Consider the following 22,251-nt stretch of genomic DNA (forward strand, 5'->3'; position numbering starts at 1 on the left):
ATAATCATTAATCGCCGTAAAACGTAAAAAAATGACGTTACCATTTGAGACGCAAATCAATATCGTGCGTAACGTCACTATCAATTTCTATGTTCAGTGGACCGCGAAATTGGGTTATAAACTCTAATAAGGCATTACAATTAGAAAGATCATATCAAAGACTTATTAAAAAAATTTGAAGCGGAACAGAGGGACATACGGACGGACGCACAGATCGAAGTACATGATGCCTCTATACGGCCGTAAAACATGAATGCACACACTGAAATGTTCTTCCAGATTTACTTACCCCGATTTATTTTATGTTGAAAGTCTTTAAAGAAATAAGCTGAACATTATCAACTTGATGATTAATGATAAAATGAGGCCAAGGTCAGATACACCATACACACCTCACAATTATTCCGTACACCAAAAATAGTCAACCTAGTATAGCTTAAAGTATCTGATGCACATACTTAACTAAGAAAGCTTAATATTCCAAAATTCCCAAAAAATAGATGATGAAGGTCAGATTACACATGCATTTACTACTTAGGTACTGAGCATTTGATTGTATAGGCAAGTGTGAATTGACCGACAAAACCTTCTTAACCTTAGGCATCTATGCAAGATATTAAGCATACAGGTCTAATATTAAGTTTAATTAACATTGTTTATGTCACAGCTGCCCGATAATAATCGAAGGTCTTGTTTTCTGCAACTATCAACACTGATATTGCCATAAAAAAATAAATGGGGAATGTGTCCATAGGTACCAGATGATGCCTCCGCTAGCATGTAAATTGTAATGCTATAACGGGACATAACTCAAGAACTGTAAAAGTGACACTTCCGAAACTTGAACTTAAACGTTAAACGGAGTTTTGTGGTAAAAAGCATTGTATATACATTTCATTAGGTAGCAATAAACAGTTAGGAAAAAATATTAAAATTTGCCCTTATAAATTTTACCATCCCCTTTTCATTGCTTTCTTGCAATATCAAGCTTACTGTTTGTGTCATATATGGGCATATGTATGTAATCAGAATCTTCCATAGATTTTATATCCAGTATATAAAATGGTAAAATATAATTTCTTTTGGGTGTATCCATGGCAACAATCTGCATTTATTTGTTATAAAATATTGCAAAAAGGGGGGAAAAGATGTCACATATTTCCCCAAAATTTGGCTAAAAGTAGAATTTCAATCGCTTGAAGTAATACCTTTTCTGAAACTGTGTACATATATCATTCAGCAAATCCAAGGAAAATCATATGTCTTTCATCTCATTTTTTTGTAAAATTGCGTCAAAAACTTCGTGTAGAACAAAAAAAGTGTTTGTAAACATTACATTAATTTCTGGACCGATGGCCGGTCTAGCTATGAAAATACGGATTGTCAAACAGAAAACAGCCCATAAAACATGTAAAAAATAATCTTGATACACTTATAAACCACCTTTGAAGGCTAAATTAGCACTCAGCTGTCTAAAAATGAATTTTATTACACAAAAACTTTCCTATTTGAAAAATCCACAGGGGCCAAAATGCGAAACTAAACTCCTAACTGTGTATTGCTACCTTATATTAAGTTGAGACAAACTCAAGTTGGAGAACAGAAACATTTTTTTCATTTGTAATGGGGCATAACTCTAGAACGGTTATCAAAGTGCTTGTAAGCACTGAATTGTAAAGATTGCATTAATTTATCTGGGAACTCCGAAGTAAAATTGAATATTACATTGAGTATTAAAAGCGTTGGTTGTAGTTGGTTCAACCATTCTGGGCAAAGAAAGATAACTCCAATTTTAAAAGAAGACTAAAATATTTTTAGAAATGAAGGGTAAAAATTGCTTTAATTTATCAGTGGAAGGCAAAATTAAACATTGCATTGGACAAAGCATTGATTGTATTGATTCAACTATTGTCATCGACAAAGGAAGATAACTCTTAATTCTACTGATTTTAATTTTTTTTTTGTAGTAAATGGAAAATGTGTCCTCATGGACACAGATGATGCCCCCATATAAATACATTATAAAGGGACATAACTCAAGAACGATAAAAGTACTAAATTTGTACTTGATCTGTGTTTTGATGTTATAAGCACTGTGTATAGGTTTCACAATGTTTGGTTCAGGCAAACTCGTTTGAGAACAGGAACTAAAAATTTTTGCAATAATTTCATTTATAAAGGAGCACAACTCTAGAATGGTTAATGTGACACCACCAAAATTCAGACTTGATCTGTGTTTTGTGGTAGTAAGCATTGTGCACTAGTTTTATAAAATTTGTTCGTGGCAAACTGTTAGAGAACAGAAACTAAAATAAAATTTTGGAATTTTTCCATGTATAAAAGGGCACAACTCGAAGAGGTTAGAGTTACTATGCCAAAGTTCAAACTTGATCTGTATATTATTGAATAAGCATTGTGATTGATTGATTGATTGTTGGTTGCTTTACGCCGCATTAGCAATAAGCATTGTGTATAAGTTTCATAACATTTGGTGAGGCAAACTTAAGTTAGAGAATTGAAAGGAAAATCCAGCATTTATAAAAGAAAAAATGCTGGATTTTCCTTTTGCAGTGGGGGCATTACATTTTTCCGTTCCCTTACTTTCGTTTGCCTCAACTAAATGTTAGGAAACTTATACAAAATCCAGAATAGAAAAAGTGACGGCACCAAAATTCACTTGAATTTTATTTTGTGGAAATAAGCATTTTGTATAAGTTTCCTAACATTTAGTTGAGGCAAACGAAAGTAAGGGAACGGAAAAATGTAGTGCCCCCACTGCCACAGCAGGGGCATAAAAAAATCAGCAATACTTTTGAGACACCTTTATTTAAAATTAACAAGAAAAGACCATGTGACCTATCCCCTTGATACGCCACTGCTACACAAATCATACCCTTTTTAGTCTTGAAAGCCTAACTTTGACCTATAATAGTTTGTTTTTTTATATACATTGTGGCTTGGATGGAGAGTTGTCACTTTGACACTCACGCCACATCTTAGTGATCTTACCTATACAAGTTAAGAATACATCTGATTTTTCCAACAGGGTATGTTGAACTATCAGCAGACAAGGGTAGGCTAGAAAATCTCCTTTGGAATGGGGTAATTTTACCTAGACAAGGTAGGCTAGAAAATCTCCTTTGAAATGGGGTATGTTTACCTAGACAAGGGTAGGCTAGAAAATCTCCTTTGGAATGGGGTATGTTTACCTAGACAAGGGTAGGCTAGAAAATCTCCTTTGGAATGGGGTATGTTTACCTAGACAAGGGTAGGCTAGAAAATCTCCTTTGGAATAGGGTATGTTCAACTAAAAAAGATAGATTTAAACCCATTATTATTTTTTAAACACTAGGGCTCCCAGATGCAATTGAGTTATTTGATAATTTGAATGTGTCCAAAGTACAGGGATGATCCACTCATACACTATCATTTTCTATGTTCAGTGGACCCTGAAATTAGGGTAAAAAATTTGGCATTAAAACCTACCTTAAACAAAAACTTTAACCTGAAGCAGGACAGACAGACTACAGGGCAGACAGACTAAAGGACAGACAGACATAATGCTCCTAGGTGGTGTGTTAAAATATGAAAATGTAGATTTTGTCATTCTGAGGATGTATGTTCTATAATTAGCCATGGCAGCTCTATTTGTTGAGTGAATAGGAGAAAACTCACAAACTTTATACAACATATCCTTAGGAACATTCACCCAAACTTTAGTTGAAATTGGTTCTGTAGTTTTAAAGAAAATCTTTGAAAAGGTTTAAGATGGACAACAGATTAAGAACAAATGACGAAGAGATGGCAAAAGCTCACATGACTGTTTAGGCAAAATGAACTTCAAAGTAAAACATAAATAGTAAGTCTAAAACACTTCTCAACCTTTATTACAATTTCAATTTTTGTGTACACAATTTTTGAATACATTCCAAATAAATCTATTTCAACCCAATGTGTAGTGTAATCTGTATCATATATTCTTATCAACAATTAATATCTGATACATAATCATTAATATTGCTTTATATAATACTTGACCTCACTTCTTTCCAATTTAAAATAAATTTTGGAAAACAACTGTATACAATTACTTTATCAAGCTTATTCAAACTTTAACCACTAAGAAAAGAGAATTTTTCATTGAATATTTACAGCTTGACTATAAATTGGTGTTAAAACAAAGGTTTCTTGTTTCACTATAAAAAGAATTGTGGAAAAGAAGCTTGACTACTTCTTCTTCAAATTGGATCATAATTCAATAGCTGCCAGAGATTCGAAATTTATCTTCAATATTGATCCCATTTTAGACCCATATGTACAAAGCACTAAGTAACCCTTTAAAAATAATGTTTAGGCTGTAACAACAGCTCATTTGAGGGAAATGTTCATTAATATGTACAAGTTGGCCTGGATTGCACCAATAAATATATTCTTTTCTTGTTTCTGAAATTAGAAAGACAACAGAATGAAAACATGTATTCTATAATTAAATAATAACAAATTACAATAAATTGCTTCATTTAGCGCAGCTGGATACGATTACAGAGGTCCAACCGTGAACAGTTGAGGCAAAAATGGACACAATATTCGCGCTTGATATTGTTCAATACACTATGCTGTTGAAAATTGACCCCCCCCCCTCAAAAAAGAAAATAAAAAAGATATTTTTAACCCCAACCTTCTTTTTGTGATTATAAACCTTGTGTTTAAATTTCATAGATTTCTATTACTTATACTAAAGTTATTGTCTGTAAACCAAATGCCTTCAGACCACAACGTGATACCAAAATATAACTGCAATTTTTGTTTTAATCTTGGAAACTGGCTAGACATCTTTTCCATTCATACAACCAACCTGAAAAATACTGGTATACAATCAATTTTTACAAATACTACCAGCTCACCTTATTCATATCAGAAAAGAGGAAATGTGTTTCTAATATTTTTCTGCAAAATATCTATTATAATAAACAATAAAATTTCATTTTTCAGATTTTAAATATTCCTTACTACTGCTAGCTACGCTTTTTTTTATTAAATATAATAAGAAGCCATAAAACTAGTCATGAATTTTTTTTCTTAATAATTGATTTGCATTTTTTCGTTTTTGGAAAACATAAACACAAAATCTAAATAAACTTTTGCATGTTTATTTGAACGTTGCATTCATTTACGACAAATGGGTGATCCTATATGTTTTGATCATACATACTGACCCTATTTAAGACAGTATAATTACTCCTATATTTACCCTTATCCAATTTATATCACATTCCATTTAATAACAGTAGTTATTCCAATATTTACCCTTACCCAGTTTATATTACGTTCCATTTAATAACAGTAGTTATTCCTATATTTACCCTTACCCAATCTATATCACGTTCCATTTGCCACTTCCATATCTTCTTCCTCCTCCACAACTTCACCTACAAAGTAAATCAGTGTTACAAAAAACATCTACAGTGGACAATACATGTCAAATGATGTGTTAAAACTACTGGTAGTCCTTTTTTTACTTCCGGTAAATTTTGAATCTAGTTTTTAACCGGATTTTTGTGACAAAAATGTCGGTTATTGATTTGGGGATGTACGGCGGGCGGCAATCAAATGTTGTCCGTGCATTAACTCATGAACCGTTCAACCAAAGCTTTTAAAATTTTAATATGTTATTACTGACAACTATACGGAGGTCAAGTTCAATAATGGCGATTTTGACTTTTACCGTTCAGGAGTTATGGTTCTTGAAAGATTGAAAAATGGAGTTTTCAGTCGTGTTCGTGCATTTACTCATGAACTGTTCTACCAAAGCTTCCCAAATTTTAATATGTTGTTACTGAGGACAGAATGGAGGTCAAGTTCAATAATGACGATTTTGACTTTTACTGTTCAGGAGTTATGGTTCTTGAAAGATTGAAAAATGGAGTTTCCAGTCGTGTCCGTGCATTTATGCATGAACTGTTCTACCAAAGCTTTTGAAATTTTAATATGCTGTTACTGATGACAAAATGGAGGTCAAGTTCAATAATGACGATTTTGACTTTTACCGTTCAGGAGTTATGGCTCTTGAAAGATTGAAAAATGGTGTTTCCCGTCGTGTCCGTGCATTTTCTCATGAACCATTCAACCAAAGCTTTTGAAATTTTAATATGTTGTTACTGATGACAAAATAGAGGTCAAGTTCCATAATGACGATTTTGACTTTTACTGTTCAGGAGTTATGGTTCTTGAAAGATCGTAAAATGGCGTTTCCATTCACGTTGTTGCATTTACTCATGAACCATTCAATCTAAGCTTTTCAAATATTATTATTTCAAAATGTAGATACTGATGACAAAATGGAGGTCAAATTTGATATTGATGATTTTCACTTTCACCATTCATCAGTAATGGTTCTTGTGATATTGCCAGGACACAAATAAATGTAAATAAATCCGGTTTGCTGTCGTTGTGACAGCCTCTTGTTGATTTTATTCTCCCTCATATAACATGCACATATTTTCTGTATCAAAATGTAAGTAGATACCTGGCAGAAAATCTAAGTCCAATTAAAAGTAATATATCCGGAAAAATGGATTTATTTTTTACAAAATTTACTTCTGGATACTATCTTTTCATCATAAACAAGCTTCAGTCCAACTTTAGTACAAACCCAGGACAGTTTAAGAAAGTTACTAAAATTTCAAAAACTTTAACCACAGAGTGAATGTAATGTTTCCCCGCAGAAAAACTAAGTCCATTTATAAATAAAATACAGAAAAAATGGAATTTTATTTTTACAAAAGTTACTTCTGGATACTATCTTATGATCATAAACAAGCTTCTGTCCAAGTTTGGTAGAAAAGCAGTATAGTTTAAGAAAGTAATTAAAATTTCAAAAACTTTAACCACAGGGTGAATATTTGTGGACACAACCGCAGACGACGACAGAATGTAGGATCGCTTAGTCTTGCTTTTTCAACTTAAGTTGAAGACTCAACAAAAATGCTGATGGATAACTTTACCATTGTTATTGGGTATATTTCCCTTTAATTATCTCTTTCCTGTTTCCTGGTATACAGCCCAATATTGAAGATAAAATTGAGAATGGAAATGGGGAATGTGTCAACAAGAGTTCATTTTACTTTCATAACTTCCCCCATCACAAGACCTGTCTTACCTCTAAGTCTTCGGATTTCTTTCCCTGGTATATGGCCCGTCTTCAACATCTGATTAAGTCTTTCCACTTCATCTAATGTTTTGGCATTTGCAATAGCATTCTGTAAAGGATATTTCATGTAATCAGTATTATGGTTTTATAAGACATTCATTAACATGTATCAGCTTCTAGTTTATTTTAACACAGTAGACTTGTACAGTTATCTACTGTCAAATCTATTAGGCAGTCACTTATATGAAGTATCAAACCTGGTAGTTGAAGAAAAATTACCTTATAAAAGATGTTATCCCTGGCTTAGTATATTTCTAGGATTTTGATTGGTTAATGCACGTTGTTACAAAACCCATAGCCCCTGAGTCATATGGTGTTGCTAACCCATATCCCTGAACGTAGCTACCCATTACATCGGAGAAATTCACGCGCTTTTATCTTAGTTCCATGGTTGTTCCTTATGAAATATCGAATTCTGTAGATTATCCATGATGTCTGTATAATTAGATACTTAATACACTAAAGATTTTATTATGTCTATTATTTGCACTCATTTTAGTAAATGCATCACTATTCTACCACATTGACGTCACACGTCTATGATGTAACTATCACAACTTTGAGCGCCAAATTCGACCCATTTCACTTTCTCCGTCTTCAGATTAAAAACATTTTATATTTGTCTACCTGTAGGGTTATACCAAAGGTAGTACCCTACACCCCGTAAAAAAAATGTCAAACTCCTAAATTTCAATAAAAGTTTTTTAAATAATGAAAAAAAACGTTGCTTTCACATTACACTTTGTGGTCAAATTTCTCGAAATATCACCAGATTTAGACTAAGACCAGGAATAAATTCGTTATCTACATTCATATCCGAAGATATGGATATTTTTTAACACCCTTCGGCTGCGCCTCAGGGTGTACTTGGATATTTCAGGATGTTAAAATATTCATATCTACGGATATGAAGGAGATAATTTATATTCAAACATATAACAATATACCCCGTGACCAAGATCATGGCAAACTGTTTTTAAATTATAAGTGTTATTGGTCTTGCGAGGAGAAACATATATGATGATATGAAATGGAGCATTCTGTCACTGTAAATTTAAAGAAAACCTTTGTAATTTATTTATAGTCGTGGAAAAATAAGAAGTTGATATGGTTTTAATGTAAATTAAAAGGAATTAAACACAAGACATTCACCTATTACAAATAGGTTCTGATTATAATGAGATTTCTGTACTGAACAAACATCATGATATGTACTGAACAAACGTCATGATTGGCAGCTAAAACATAATATAGAGCATGAAAGTTTCCATGTTTCCTAATAGTTTATCTATCCATGTTAATTTTATTATAAACATTAATCAGTACTGCTTTTTAAAACTTGCCAGAAACATTACAGATATAAAAATATTAAAACAAATAAACAAGAATGTGTCCAAAGTACATGGATCCGCACTATCATTTTCTATGCTTAATAGACCGTGAAAATGGGGGAAAATCTCCAATTTGGCATTAAATTAGAAGTATCATATCATAAGGAACATGTGTACTAAGTTTCAAGTTGATTGGACTTTAACTTTATCAAAAACTACCTCGACCAAAAACTTTAACCTGGGACAAATGGACAAACATACAGACCAGAAAACATAATGCCCATAAATGGGGCATAAAAATTTGGCAAGAATTATACATGTGAGAAGGTTTACAAGAATGCTCCATATTTTTTGTCCCCAACAAAGCTCCATGCTGGTGAATAATTTGAAATGATGATTTCATGCATGCATACAAATATTTATAAATAATGTACCTTTATTAACTCCACATCCTCTTTTGAAGGACCCGTCTTTTCTACCAACTTTTCCCCAGGAACAAATGTTTTACTTCTTTTGCCAATGTCCTGTGCTCTTTCTTGTCCCTTCTTTCCCTTGAACATTTTGGTTGCTGCTTCTCTTTCCTACAACAGTAAATAATTACTTAATGATTGAATGTTGTATCACACGGAAATGAAAATCAAATGATTGGTAGTAAAGTGATATGTTTCTTACAACAGTTAAATAAAGCAAACAAATAAAATAGCTTTATATAATTCAAGCAACCTTTTGCATTACTTTTAATACTTACTATAGTCATTTTGTTTATTATTTTGAGAATAAAGAAATTCAAATGTATATAATTTGTATTCCCAACTTAATTTTCACCAATATCTAGCATGTCTATTATGCTTACCCATTTATTCTCATGAAATCTAGTATGAAGGTTTCGGTGTAAATCTACTACTTTTATCAACAGTTATTTTTATGCTCAATAACTTAAAACCAAGTATTTACTCTAGCTGTTCTTGAAATAAACACTCCCATCTCTTGTTTTCAACTTTTTTTTTAAGGCCTGTAAAGCATACCGGTATATCTTGTTTGATTGTGAAATATAGGATCTGAATGGTTATACTTTAAATACTTAATAAACATCGATAAAATATCTCATAGGTGGAGTAAAGTCGCTATAGTATGTACCTTTTGTTTAATTCTTTGGAAATCTAAAACTCGTAATTGAGGTATTTTAAACACTATGTATAATCTGTAATGTTTCTTTGTTGTGACAGGGTTTCGTAATAAACTGAAAAAGAGAAAAAAGATCATATCAATTCTGTATACTTTATTCTCAACTGAGTGTTCTGTCATCAAATGAAATTTATCGTACTTTTTATTGATGATAAGAATGAAAGGAGATTGAGAATTACAAGGGTTTAAATAAAACAGAAACCCAACAACAGAGAAATTAGAAATACATCTAATGGTCAATGTATAGTTTCATTAGACAAGTGCCTAAGAATTGTTCCATTCAACAAAAGTATTTGTCTAGCAGGCCATTCATTAGGAGGCGGTACCCGGTACTTTTGCCCTCCTATGCTATTAACAAGTACCGCCTAAATGTAGGAATTCTTATATAAGATATTCATGGAATAAATTGAAAAGTACCACCTAGAAACGTGGAAAGTACCAGTCAACATGAAAAATAATGAAACCCCTGGTCTAGGTTAACCTACTTAATATGTTGGTGCCTATCTGAAGTAATAAATCTTAGTAGTAATCATTTGCCTTTTTTATATCATTTAATGATCATGGTTTCATTTTTTTAATGTTTTTTGTCAATGCTTTTCCATCTCTTTGTCACCTTGAATCAACTGATTCATAAGTCCATTTTTTTTTTTTATATTCATTTCAGAATTAAAGGGGTGTGATGAATTCATTAACAACAAAATATACAAAATAAATTATTTGGAATATATAATAAATGGAAATGAATAATTCCCCCCCCCCCTTTTTTTAAAAACCATTAAGACATCTATTATGTATAAGTTACCTGAGCTAGGTCAGTGATTTGAGGGATCCAAGGGACACTTTCTAGAGACAGGTAACTGATTTTAAGGATTCAAGAGAAACAAATCTGACAGCGATTTGAAGGATCCAAAGGACACCTACCCGAGATAGGTCAGTGATTTCAGGGATACAAGAGACTTTTCTGAAACCTACCTGAGATAGGTCAGAGATCTGAGGGATCCAAGAGACTTTTCTGAAACCTACCTGAGATAGGTCAGTGATTTGAGACAAGAGACTTTTCTGACACCTACCTGAGATAGGTCAGTGATTTGAGGCAAGAGACTTTTCTGACACCTACCTGAGATAGGTCAGTGATTTGAGGCAAGAGACTTTTCTGACACCCACCTGAGATAGGTCAGTGATTTGAGACAAGAGACTTTTCTGACACCTACCTGAGATAAGTCAGTGATTTGAGGCAAGAGACTTTTCTGACACCCACCTGAGATAGGTCTGATTTGAGGCAGGGACTTTTCTGACACCCACCTGAGACAGGTCAGTGATTTGAGGCAAGAGACGTTTCTGACACCTACCTGAGATAGGTCAGTGATTTGAGGCAAGAGACCTTTCTGACACCTACCTGAGATAGGTCAGTGATTTGAGGCAAGAGACTTTTCTGACACCTACCTGAGATAGGTCAGTGATTTGAGGCAAGAGACTTTTCTGACACCTACCCGAGATAGGTCAGTGATTTGAGGCAAGAGACTTTTCTGACACCCACCTGAGATAGGTCAGTGATTTGAGACAAGAGACTTTTCTGACACCTACCTGAGATAAGTCAGTGATTTGAGGCAAGAGACTTTTCTGACACCCACCTGAGATAGGTCAGTGATTTGAGGCAGGGACTTTTCTGACACCCACCTGAGACAGGTCAGTGATTTGAGGCAAGAGACGTTTCTGACACCTACCTGAGATAGGTCAGTGATTTGAGGCAAGAGACCTTTCTGACACCTACCTGAGATAGGTCAGTGATTTGAGGCAAGAGACTTTTCTGACACCTACCTGAGATAGGTCAGTGATTTGAGGCAAGAGACTTTTCTGACACCCACCTGAGATAAGTCAGTGATTTCATGGAACCAAGAGAATCCAAATCTCCTAATTCTTGCATACTGTTATTTGATAAGACTAATGTTTCAAGACTTTGTATACTTTCTGCTAATGTATCAGATATTCTCCTGAAAAAAAATACAAAAGATGATTAACAGTCTTGTTTACAGATTAAAACTATTAATTGTATAAAAGAGATTTCTTAAATTTGTAAACAACTATTTTCATGGTCTATTTCATTGCTCAGAATGACTGTTTACTCATGTATAATTAAGGAACAGACTAGATATTGTATTTAAATTATGACACTCCATGTAAAAGAAAACCCACAAAACAAAAACAAGACTAATAGTGCTCAGCATACTTCATATCAGTCACAATTAAACATTCAATTATGTTTCAGTTTAAGAACAATGTTATAAAGCAAGTTGTTTGATGTAAACAATAGAAATTAGAACATACATTTTGTAAGTTTCAATGCAACCATTTTATTATTTCAAATTTCAATATGAAAAATCATTGAGAATAAAAATATGAATTATTACAATACTTGTAAGACTTATAAGGTGAACTTTTATTAAATTATTGTTTGTTTGTGCTTTTGCTTTGCTTTTAAATAATTTCATCTTCCATACATTTTTTTCAAATATCTTCATTGCATTGTTGAATAATTTCAATTTTTAAACACATGTTAATTTTGCTTTGACTCATCTGAGAATGGATTTGCTATAAATTGTAACTGATGATACTGAATTTAGTTTTACAGTATTAACACATTTGAATGGTGTATATGTCATTAAAAACTACTTACGCTACTCTGTTATTATTGACTAACAAACATTTGAGTCTTTTGAGTAGTGGAAATCCATCCAATTTCCTGATATCATTGTCTGATAAATCTATTGTATCAAACTGGTCCTAAAATATACAATAATATACATGTACTAAGTATTAAGAGGAGAAAGTTTTTGAAAAAAATGTTAACTTTAAATTGTAAATTTTTAAATGCCTTGTTTTCAAAATTCAAATAGGGAACATATTTATGTATTATAATAGGGCCTAAAATAAAATATTGTTTGTTTCCCCAATCCCGACCTACCCTGCAAAAACGGTGCTACTCATAAAATTTTGTTATCACAGCTAAGTCATATATTATTTTATTCATTTCCAATTTTTTATGTTTGCCATATCGACAGTTATTGTTACAGCTTTTTGGAAAAAATAAAAATATTTCCCTACCTACCTACCCACACCTGGCTTGGCAGGGTCAGGATTGGGGAAACAAACAATATATTAATTTAGGCCTAATCTGGTCTGATAAAACACTTAATTACAGTTAACGTTGGTTAATGCCGGTCTATTAGCACAGACTATTTCTTAGACAAAATTATGCATTTAAGTGGAGTATGATTGTATCTGAATGTCAAATTAACCCTTTCCTCCATAGTGACGCCTTTTGAGGCCACCCCCTTTACTCCATAATGACGCCTGTGTAGTACCTCAGTTGAAACGCTTTGACTACAAAGTGTCTGCAGTAGACTTAATAAAATTTGTATCCAATATGAAAAGGAATATCGTGGGATTATCCGACTTTAATTTATTTGATGAAATATTTGTTTTTCGCAATGCATTAATACTTTAAAGCATATTTTTAGCATTTCATTGAAAAATCCTTATGCGAATCAAGTATGCAAAAAAATAAAATCAATGGAGGAAAGGGTTAAGGAGTCATTGTACCTGAATGTCAAATTAAGGAGTCATTGTACCTGAATGTCAAATTAAGGAGTCATTGTACCTGAATGTCAAATTAAGGAGTCATTGCATCTGAATGTCAAATTAAGGAGTCATTGTATCTGAATGTCAAATTAAGGAGTCATTGCATCTGAATGTCAAATTAAGGAGTGTCAAAACTCAAATTAAGGAGTCATTGTATCTGAATGTCAAATTAAGGAGTCATTGCATCTGAATGTCAAATTAAGGAGTCATTGCATCTGAATGTCAAATTAAGGAGTCAATCATTGCATCTGAATGTCAAATTAAGGAGTCATTGCATCTGTATGTCAAATTAAGGAGTCATTGTATCTGAATGTCAAATTAAGGAGTCATTGCATCTGAATGTCAAATTAAGGAGTCATTGTATCTGAATGTCAAATTAAGGAGTCATTGCATCTGAATGTCAAATTAAGGAGTGTCAAAACTCAAATTAAGGAGTCATTGTATCTGAATGTCAAATTAAGGAGTCATTGCATCTGAATGTCAAATTAAGGAGTCATTGCATCTGAATGTCAAATTAAGGAGTCAATCATTGCATCTGAATGTCAAATTAAGGAGTCATTGTACCTGAATGTCAAATTAAGGAGTCATTGTACCTGAATGTCAAATTAAGGAGTCATTGCATCTGAATGTCAAATTAAGGAGTCATTGTATCTGAATGTCAAATTAAGAGTCATTGCATCTGAATGTCAAATTAAGGAGTCATTGCATCTGAATGTCAAATTAAGGAGTCAATCATTGCATCTGAATGTCAAATTAAGGAGTCATTGCATCTGTATGTCAAATTAAGGAGTCATTGCATCTGAATGTCAAACTAAGGAGTCATTGCATCTGAATGTCAAATTAAGGAGTCATTGCATCTGAATGTCAAATTAAGGAGTCATTGCACCTGAATGTCAAATTAAGGAGTCATAGTATCTGAATGTCAAATTAAGGAGTCATAGTATCTGAATGTCAAATTAAGGAGTCGTTGCATCTGAATGTCAAATTAAGGAGTCGTTGCATCTGAATGTCAAATTAAGGAGTCGTTGCATCTGAATGTCAAATTAAGGAGTCGTTGCATCTGAATGTCAAATTAAGGAGTCGTTGCATCTGAATGTCAAATTAAGGAGTCGTTGCATCTGAATGTCAAATTAAGGAGTCGTTGCATCTGAATGTCAAATTAAGGAGTCAAATAACAGTCAAGGGAATACAGAAAGAAAGATGAACAGCCGTAATCCACTAACAACATATTGAATGATGATTAAAAGTTATATGTCTGGTCTATTATTGCTCTTCATGAAGTTTAACACATTTTGTTTTAGTTTATACTTTAGTATAATACTGTAGTTTTCTTTACCTTGGATACAAAAAAAGACCCAATTGTTCTGAAAAAAGATTGGTTTCTATGACCTGTATGATCAATGTAAACGATTACGCTTTGTACCCAAGCACAACAGCCATTTTGATCTTGTTTTTCAAATAATCTTGATTCCCTTTTAATTAATTCTTTGTACAATAATGTTTTACATATAAATAAATGAATCTTTAGTAACATATAATCTCTAAATGTTTTTTTGTTTAAGTTGTTTGGTTGCTTTTTCATTTTTTTTTCAATCTGATACATTTTATTGTACATACCAAAGTAGCTCCCAAATTTTCAATAACTGGAATTTTGTAACCTGAAATTATAAGGAAAACTATGTCTTACGAATGCAGGTTACAATCATTTTGTTCCTACAATGTACAATCTGTGGTTTGTATAAAAAATTCAATTACAGACAAAGATAAATGTTCAAAACTAAACAATTTTTGATAATCTATTATCAATTAGGATAGAAATATGATGTTTATAATGCAAATAATAGATCAAACATTAACCAAACGCAATTTCAATCATACCTTTATGAAGCAGCAAGTTTTCGGTAAAATTAAATGTTTTGATGTACTCTCAAGTAACTAGTTCCAAAGGGACAGTTTCATGAATAGGTATAAATGAATCAAAAGGTGAGAGCAGTAAAAAAAAACCAATTGTGTGTGACACCAACAGGGTTTCCGCTGGCGATCGCCATTTTCGCATTTTGCGAAAAAATAATAAATTTGGCGATTAAAATTCGTCATTTGCGAAAGAATTTAGCGAAAGAAATATATAGAACGATTTATTTTCTTCCATCTTGTTTATTTACTTTTATTTGGGGTTTCTCGGACTTTATCTGATTAGACAATACTAGGAATTCACATTGAATTCGTTAAGATTTTGACAGAAAATCAATAATCAGCTGATTGCATATTATAGCAACCGACAACAAAGGACTAATTAATAAAGGTGTTGATTGTATTGTTTAACAAAATAATATGGTGAAATGGCGTCCTTCATATGTCACATAATAAATTTAACAATCACTTTGTGACGCACGTGTTCGAAGCACATTTTTGACGTCTCCTCTCCTTTTAATGATAGTCCAGAAAAGAAAACTGTTGTTATGACGAAAGATGTTCAAAAGCAAAAAAATCTCCGATTAAAAACGTTATCCTTTGACTTTGATATAGATAATTGATTTGAGAGAGAACTTAAAATTCGTTTGAGTGACACGACGTCTTCCGTCTCAACTTTTTAGACGATGGTCTAGAAAAGAAAATTATTGTTATGAAGAAATCAATGCAAAAGTTTGCGAACAACTCCTCGAATGAGAGTAACCCTTCAATGTAATGACTACACCTTAAATGAGGGATCAGTTTCAAGTGATAAAAGCTTTTGTTTTGTTGTAAAAAATAAGTCTTAGTACAAAAGGGCACATTTTTTTCTTTTAAAGGAACTTTCCCAAAAAACTGTACATCTTTCTTGTATTATATTGTCAAAACATGTCCAGGAATTTTGCTATATTCCAGGACTTATATCTTCTTTATCATTAAAAGTAAGTGACCTCCTCCTTTAGAAAAGTTGTTCAAAATATAATTAATTTTCCCCCTTTTAAGTTACAAAAAAGATTTTTTTTTTTAAAGTAAATGTTTAATGTTTAAAGTTTATTCATTACAATGTAGACTCTAAGACACATTTGAGAGAATATTCATAGACAACAAAGATCATCTTATTAAGGGTGGAGGGCGTAGAAAAAAGGAAAATTTATAAAGAAAATATATTTATGTTACTTGGCGAAAAAAATAATAAAGTGGCGAAAAATATATTGTTTTGGCGAAAGAGGTGGCGAAAAAAATAATTGACCCAGGGGAAACCCTGGACACCAAGTCAATTTTTTGTGATTTATACTTGTTTCATCCTCATATTAAAGAATTACATGTACACTGTGTACATCTGACAGTAAACTTGAACAGTAATGACTATCGATAAAATACAGTAAAGACTATTGACAAATGATCGTAACCTCTTCAGTATCATCATGATCATGAGGAAAAGTTGCTTCTCTTTATGAAACTGATAGGAAAAAGTCGTTTGACTTAAAAGAGAAAGTGTATGTTGGGTCATTGTCCTCTAATGTAACATTTCCACTCATCAGAAACTATGTTGATAAACTAAAAAGCGATAAATAAATCATCATTTAACAAATCACGCTGAATAAAAGGTCTGCTGGTCTACCCCAGTTATTAACGAGAATGTGTCCAAAGTACACGGATGCCCCACTCGCACTATCATTTTCCATGTTCAATGGACCATGAAATTGGATAAAAAATATAATTAGGCATTAAAATTAGAAAGATAATATCATAGGGAACATGTGTACTAAGTTTCAAGTTGATTGGACTTCAACTTCATCAAAAACTACCTTGACCAAAAACTTTAACCTGAAACATGCACTTTCATTTTCTATGTTCAGTGGACCGTGAAATTGGGGTCAAAAGTTTAATTTGGCTTTAAAATTAGAAAGATCATATCATAAGGAACATGTGTACTAAGTTTCAAGTTGATTGGACTTCAACTTCATCAAAAACTACCTTGACCAAAAACTTTAACCTGAAGCGGGACAGACGGACGAACGAACAGACGAACGGACAAACGAACAGACAGACGAACAGACGCACAGACCAGAAAACATAATGCCCCTAGAAAACATAATGCCCCTCTACTATCGTAGGTGGGGCATAAAAATAGAAAAACCATGATTTATTTATTCATGCCATGTTGTCCCACTTATTAAAGACAGTCTACTACGCTAGTAAAGACTGTTCTTACATTCATGAAAAAGAATGCATTCTCATAGAATTCTAAGAAACTGATAGGCAAAAGATGTGAGACTTAAAAGAGAAGAGTACATGTATGTTGGGTCATTGTCCTCTAATGTAACATTTCCACTGGTCAGAAACTATGTTGATAAATTAAAAAGTGATAAATAAATCATCATTTTGACGCCACCCCCTTTACTCCATAATGACGCCTTTTGATGCCTGTGTAGTACCTCAGTTGAAACGCTTTGACTACAAAGTGTCTGCAGTAGACTTAATAAAATTTGTATCCAATATGAAAAGGAATATCGTAGGAATATCCGACTTTAATTTATTTGATGAATTATTTGTTTTTTCGCAATGCATTAATACTTTAAAGCATATTTTTAGCATTTTATTGAGAAATCCTTATGCGAATCAGGTATGCAAACAAAAAAATTCAATGGAGGAAAGGTTAACAAATCACGCTGAAAAAAAGGTCTGCTGTTCTACCCAGTTATTAAAAATAGAAAAACCATGATTTATTTATTCATGCCATCTTGTCCGACTTATAAGGACAGTCTACTACGCTAGTAAAGACTGTTCTTACATTCATGAAAAAGAACTCATTCTCATAGCATTATAGGTTTGCCAACACGCCCAACTGTTAAATTTAATAAAATGGTTATGAATACCTTAGAAATGCATCTTAGTTTTTTTAAACTCTTTTCTTTTGGTTGAAAGAAAGCAGAAAGATGAATTAGTGTTTCTGTGAAGGACGATGTAATTGACTATTGTAACTGTTTATGATGGGGTTTTTTCCTGGTTTATAATATAATCACTGTTTTACAGAATAAGTGGATAATCATTGTTCACATATGTTCACATAATTTTATTTTGTTATGATAGGTTTGCAGTGCAAACTTTGCACAATAAGTCAATAACACAAGCAGTGGCATGATAACACAAAACAAAATACTAAATGAAATATCAGGACTAGAAACAAGACCACACAACTAAATCACCCAGTGCGGACTTGTATATAAATTATACATATTTGTATGATATTGATAATTCTGGATAGTGGAGGGTTATATTAATATTGTACTCTACCAAGAGGTTGTCCTAAAGGACAAAGAAAGATTCAGCAGTAAGATTCAGTACTATGGCATACCATAGATAAGTTTTCATCAGTGGGGTGAGTTGGCTGACCTTTAATAAAATTGAGAATGGAAATGGGGAATGTGCCAAAGAGACAACAACCCGACCATAGAAAAAAACAACAGCAGAAGGTCACCAACAGGTCTTCAATGTAGCGAGAAATTCATGCACCCGGAGGCGTCCTTCAACTGGCCCCTAAACAAATATATACTAGTTCAGTGATAATGAACGCCATACTAATTTCCAAATTGTACACAAGAAACTAAAATTAAAATAATACAAGACTAACAAAGGCCAGAGGCTCCTGACTTGGGACAGGCGCAAAAAATTTAAACATATATATATTCTCCAGGATTATATTTAACAGGATTTAATCCTTTTTATATAAGTTGGGAGAGTTTGTAGGCCAGTGTGTGTCCATTTTAAGTGGGGAGATAATTTTTAAAAGTGTGGCGATTTGATGAAAAAGTGAGACGATTTAGTTATGAGACGATATTTTTGGTGTGGAGTATGTATATTGTTTCACAGGAGTTTGAAATCCTATCAATAAGGGGGTAAAAATATACCAAAGTCGACTATCACAGTATATTTTCGAGAGAAGCTCTACTGTGATAGTCGACTTTGGTATATTTTTACCCCCTTATTGATAGGATTTCAAACTCCTATCATTGTTTACACAAGAAATATATCAAAACCAGAAGAATCTACTCCGACCAATTTTGCATGAATCTACGTTTCAAAAAGATACATTCGCAAAAACTAAACTGCCTTAACAAAATACTGATTAGCCAAGTTTAAGTTATGAAAAATTATATTATTTTGTTGTGTTTTTGACAAACTCTGTCATTGTGATCTTTTACGATTCGAGACAGTCAGTTTACCTCTGAGATCAAGTTCTCTATCTCGAACTGGGTTTGTATATTGTGCAGATTGTTCAATCAATTCAGCTGTTAACTTAACCATGGTGTTTTAGTCTTTTTATTTAGTTTTATTTAGATTTAGTACGCCATGCGTCTGTTCATGTGCGCATGCGATTGTGGAAGTAGTTTAATTTGAAAAACTAATGCGATCAGCCATGTATAGTATCCGGAAACTGGAACTGAGTTTTTCGTAGATTCAAGCAGAGCCTTCCTATACTAACTTTCTTTAAATTAGTATAAAAAGTCTCTGTTTCAAATGTGGTAAAATTCACAGATTTGTGACTCAAGAAAATCCCCCATAAGAGGTTAAATTTTAATATGTCATAGTGCTTCAAAATCTAAACATACTTTAACAACCGAGGCTCAAATTCATTAAATAAACTAGTAAAAAGTATTCTTTTCAAACGTTTTTTTGTGATGTATAAATGTCATAAATACACATCCACTGACGTTCATTTTTTATATCGAGATTACTCTATCTATATTTCACATTAGACATTTTTCATTATCAGTCTGTTCATGACCGTGACGGCGTATGAGTGGCCGTTCGTGTCATTTGCGCGATTATATACGCGTATATTATCACGCAAATGACATGAACGGCCACTCATAATGACGTTAAGGATTATGTACCCTTGTGTTGTATCAATGTTAAACGAAACATATGAGAATTTATAAGAAAATCCCGTGACAGCCTTCCCTCCTCGTACTCTTAATTTTGGCAATTCGGTGCTTGATAGATAGAGGATTATTGCATGCAGTGCTAGCAATGATTTCCTTAAAACAAGTACATGTATATGAATGTTATATATGGTGCGCTCGACTCAAGTTTAACATGTGAATCAGCACAATTTTTTTTTTTAATAATCAGGTTTATTTATGACTTTTCTATAAACAATAAACGCTAGTAAATCATAGAAACACAAGTGAGTGATCTATGCTTAAAATTTCATACGAAAAATCTTTGTATTATTAAAATCTTGGTTTTATTTATCACAAAATCCTATTTTTCTATTCAATAAATGCAATGGACAATAAATAATGATGCTTGTTGTTCACATGGCAACAGAAGGGGTCATAAACCTTAAATTACTAAATCTCTGGGATGTGTTTTAGTTGATTTTACTTCCTGGTGCATGATTTTTTTATCATTAATTTGTTTTGGTGTTCAGTAACTGTTTTAGCTTTCCGTAACTGCGAATACTCTCGAATCGTACTTTCGTGTTATTTTGACCTGTTGAGATAATTTGTAATGATTTTTTTTGTTATTTAATGTTAACTTGGCCTATTTAGTGTAATATAATATTTAAGATATTTCATATAATATATAAGATATCTCATAGAAATGAAATGATATAAGATATCTTATATATTATAGGAGATATCTTATTTAGTTTATAAGATATCTCCTAAGGTTTATAAGATATATCCTAAAGTTTATAAGATATATCCTAAAGTTTATAAGATATCTTGTATAGTTTATAAGATATCTTATATAGTTTATAAGATATCTTAAATAGTTTATAAGATATCTTATATAGTTTATAAGATATCTTATATAGTTTATAAGATATCTTATATAGTTTATAAGATATCTTATATAGTTTATCAGATATCTTATATAATTGTCTTTTTGAGATATCTCATAAACTATATAAGATATCTTATGAAGTATATATGATATCATATAAACTTTATGAGATATCTTATATGACATTAAAGATATCTTATATAACATTAAAGATATCTCATATAACATTAAAGATATCTTATATAATATATGAGATATCCTATAAAAATTAAATTATTTTAGATATCTTATATATTAAAGTAGATATCTTATATATAATAGGAGATATCTTATATATAATAGGAGATATCTTGAAATTCGAAGAAATAGTAAAACGGCTTGCCATATATATCGACCCCCTTCGAAATTTCTGGCTACTGGCCTGTGGTTCATAAGTGTTTCTCGTTTCTCGTTTTTTATATAGATTAGACCGTTGGTTTTCCTGTTTAAATGGTTTCACATTAGTCATTTTTGGGGCCTTTTGGCTTGCTGTTCGGTGTGAGCCAAGGCTCCGTGTTGAAGACCGTATGTTGACCTATAATGATTTACTTTTACAAATTGTGACTCGGATGGAGAGTTGTCTCATTGGCACTCATAATGCATATATCATGGCATAAGATTTAACACATAAAGACAGCTACGGCGTTCCATACGAGTCGTCAGCACCGTACGTGAAAATGATATAATTCTAAGGAATCTAAAGATACCCTCAAAAGTATCTACAAATCAAAATTTGTGACTAGTCTAATTATCCAGCGTTTATTTATATTAACTAAATATAGTGTGTTCGTTCTTCAACTATTCAATTATAAGTGTTGAATTTAAAACAATAAATTTAAAGGTTACAGTTATCACAAAAATCAAACGTCAACACGTTAACACCTAAGCAATTTTGTCTTGACGAATCAATATCATCGATCAGTATTCCTTATGACCCTTCATAATTTCTTGGTTCAAATATAATTTATTATTGAAATATTAAAAATCAAAATTTAAATTCAAAGTTATCCATATAGTATTCGTATTCAAGTTCTTTTCACTATTTGATAATTAATTTGCACTTAATAATTCTATATTTGTGATATTGTAGATTACTAAATG

At 32.2% G+C, this 22,251-nt stretch overlaps 1 protein-coding gene across 1 annotated transcript; it reads right to left on the reverse strand.

The window, feature by feature from the left end:
• Positions 1 to 5,369: 5,369 nt before the first annotated feature.
• On the reverse strand, positions 5,370 to 19,704 carry LOC139501874 (U2 small nuclear ribonucleoprotein A'-like). The gene is made up of 8 exons (XM_071291107.1): positions 19,542 to 19,704; positions 14,983 to 15,023; positions 12,401 to 12,507; positions 11,592 to 11,717; positions 9,679 to 9,781; positions 8,976 to 9,122; positions 7,160 to 7,259; positions 5,370 to 5,429 (listed from the first exon to the last, which is right to left on the reverse strand). Exons 1-8 carry the CDS (start codon positions 19,621 to 19,623, stop codon positions 5,380 to 5,382), a joined length of 756 nt encoding a protein of 251 aa, XP_071147208.1. The 5' UTR covers positions 19,624 to 19,704; the 3' UTR covers positions 5,370 to 5,379.
• Between the last annotated feature and the right edge of the window lie 2,547 nt (positions 19,705 to 22,251).

The sequence above is a fragment of the Mytilus edulis genome, chromosome 1 (assembly GCF_963676685.1).
Source record: "Mytilus edulis chromosome 1, xbMytEdul2.2, whole genome shotgun sequence".
NCBI lineage: Eukaryota > Metazoa > Mollusca > Bivalvia > Mytilida > Mytilidae > Mytilus > Mytilus edulis.

Excerpts from the sequence above, each read along its gene's own strand:
- LOC139501874 (XM_071291107.1), bottom strand. The coding sequence starts at position 19,623 with ATGGTTAAGTTAACAGCTGAATTGATTGAACAATCTGCACAATATACA. Across the intron at positions 12,508-14,982 it reads AAAATTTGGGAGCTACTTTG|GACCAGTTTGATACAATAGA; the intron begins GTATGTACAATA and ends TGTATATTTTAG. Across the intron at positions 5,430-7,159 it reads AGAAATCCGAAGACTTAGAG|GTGAAGTTGTGGAGGAGGAA; the intron begins GTAAGACAGGTC and ends TTTACTTTGTAG.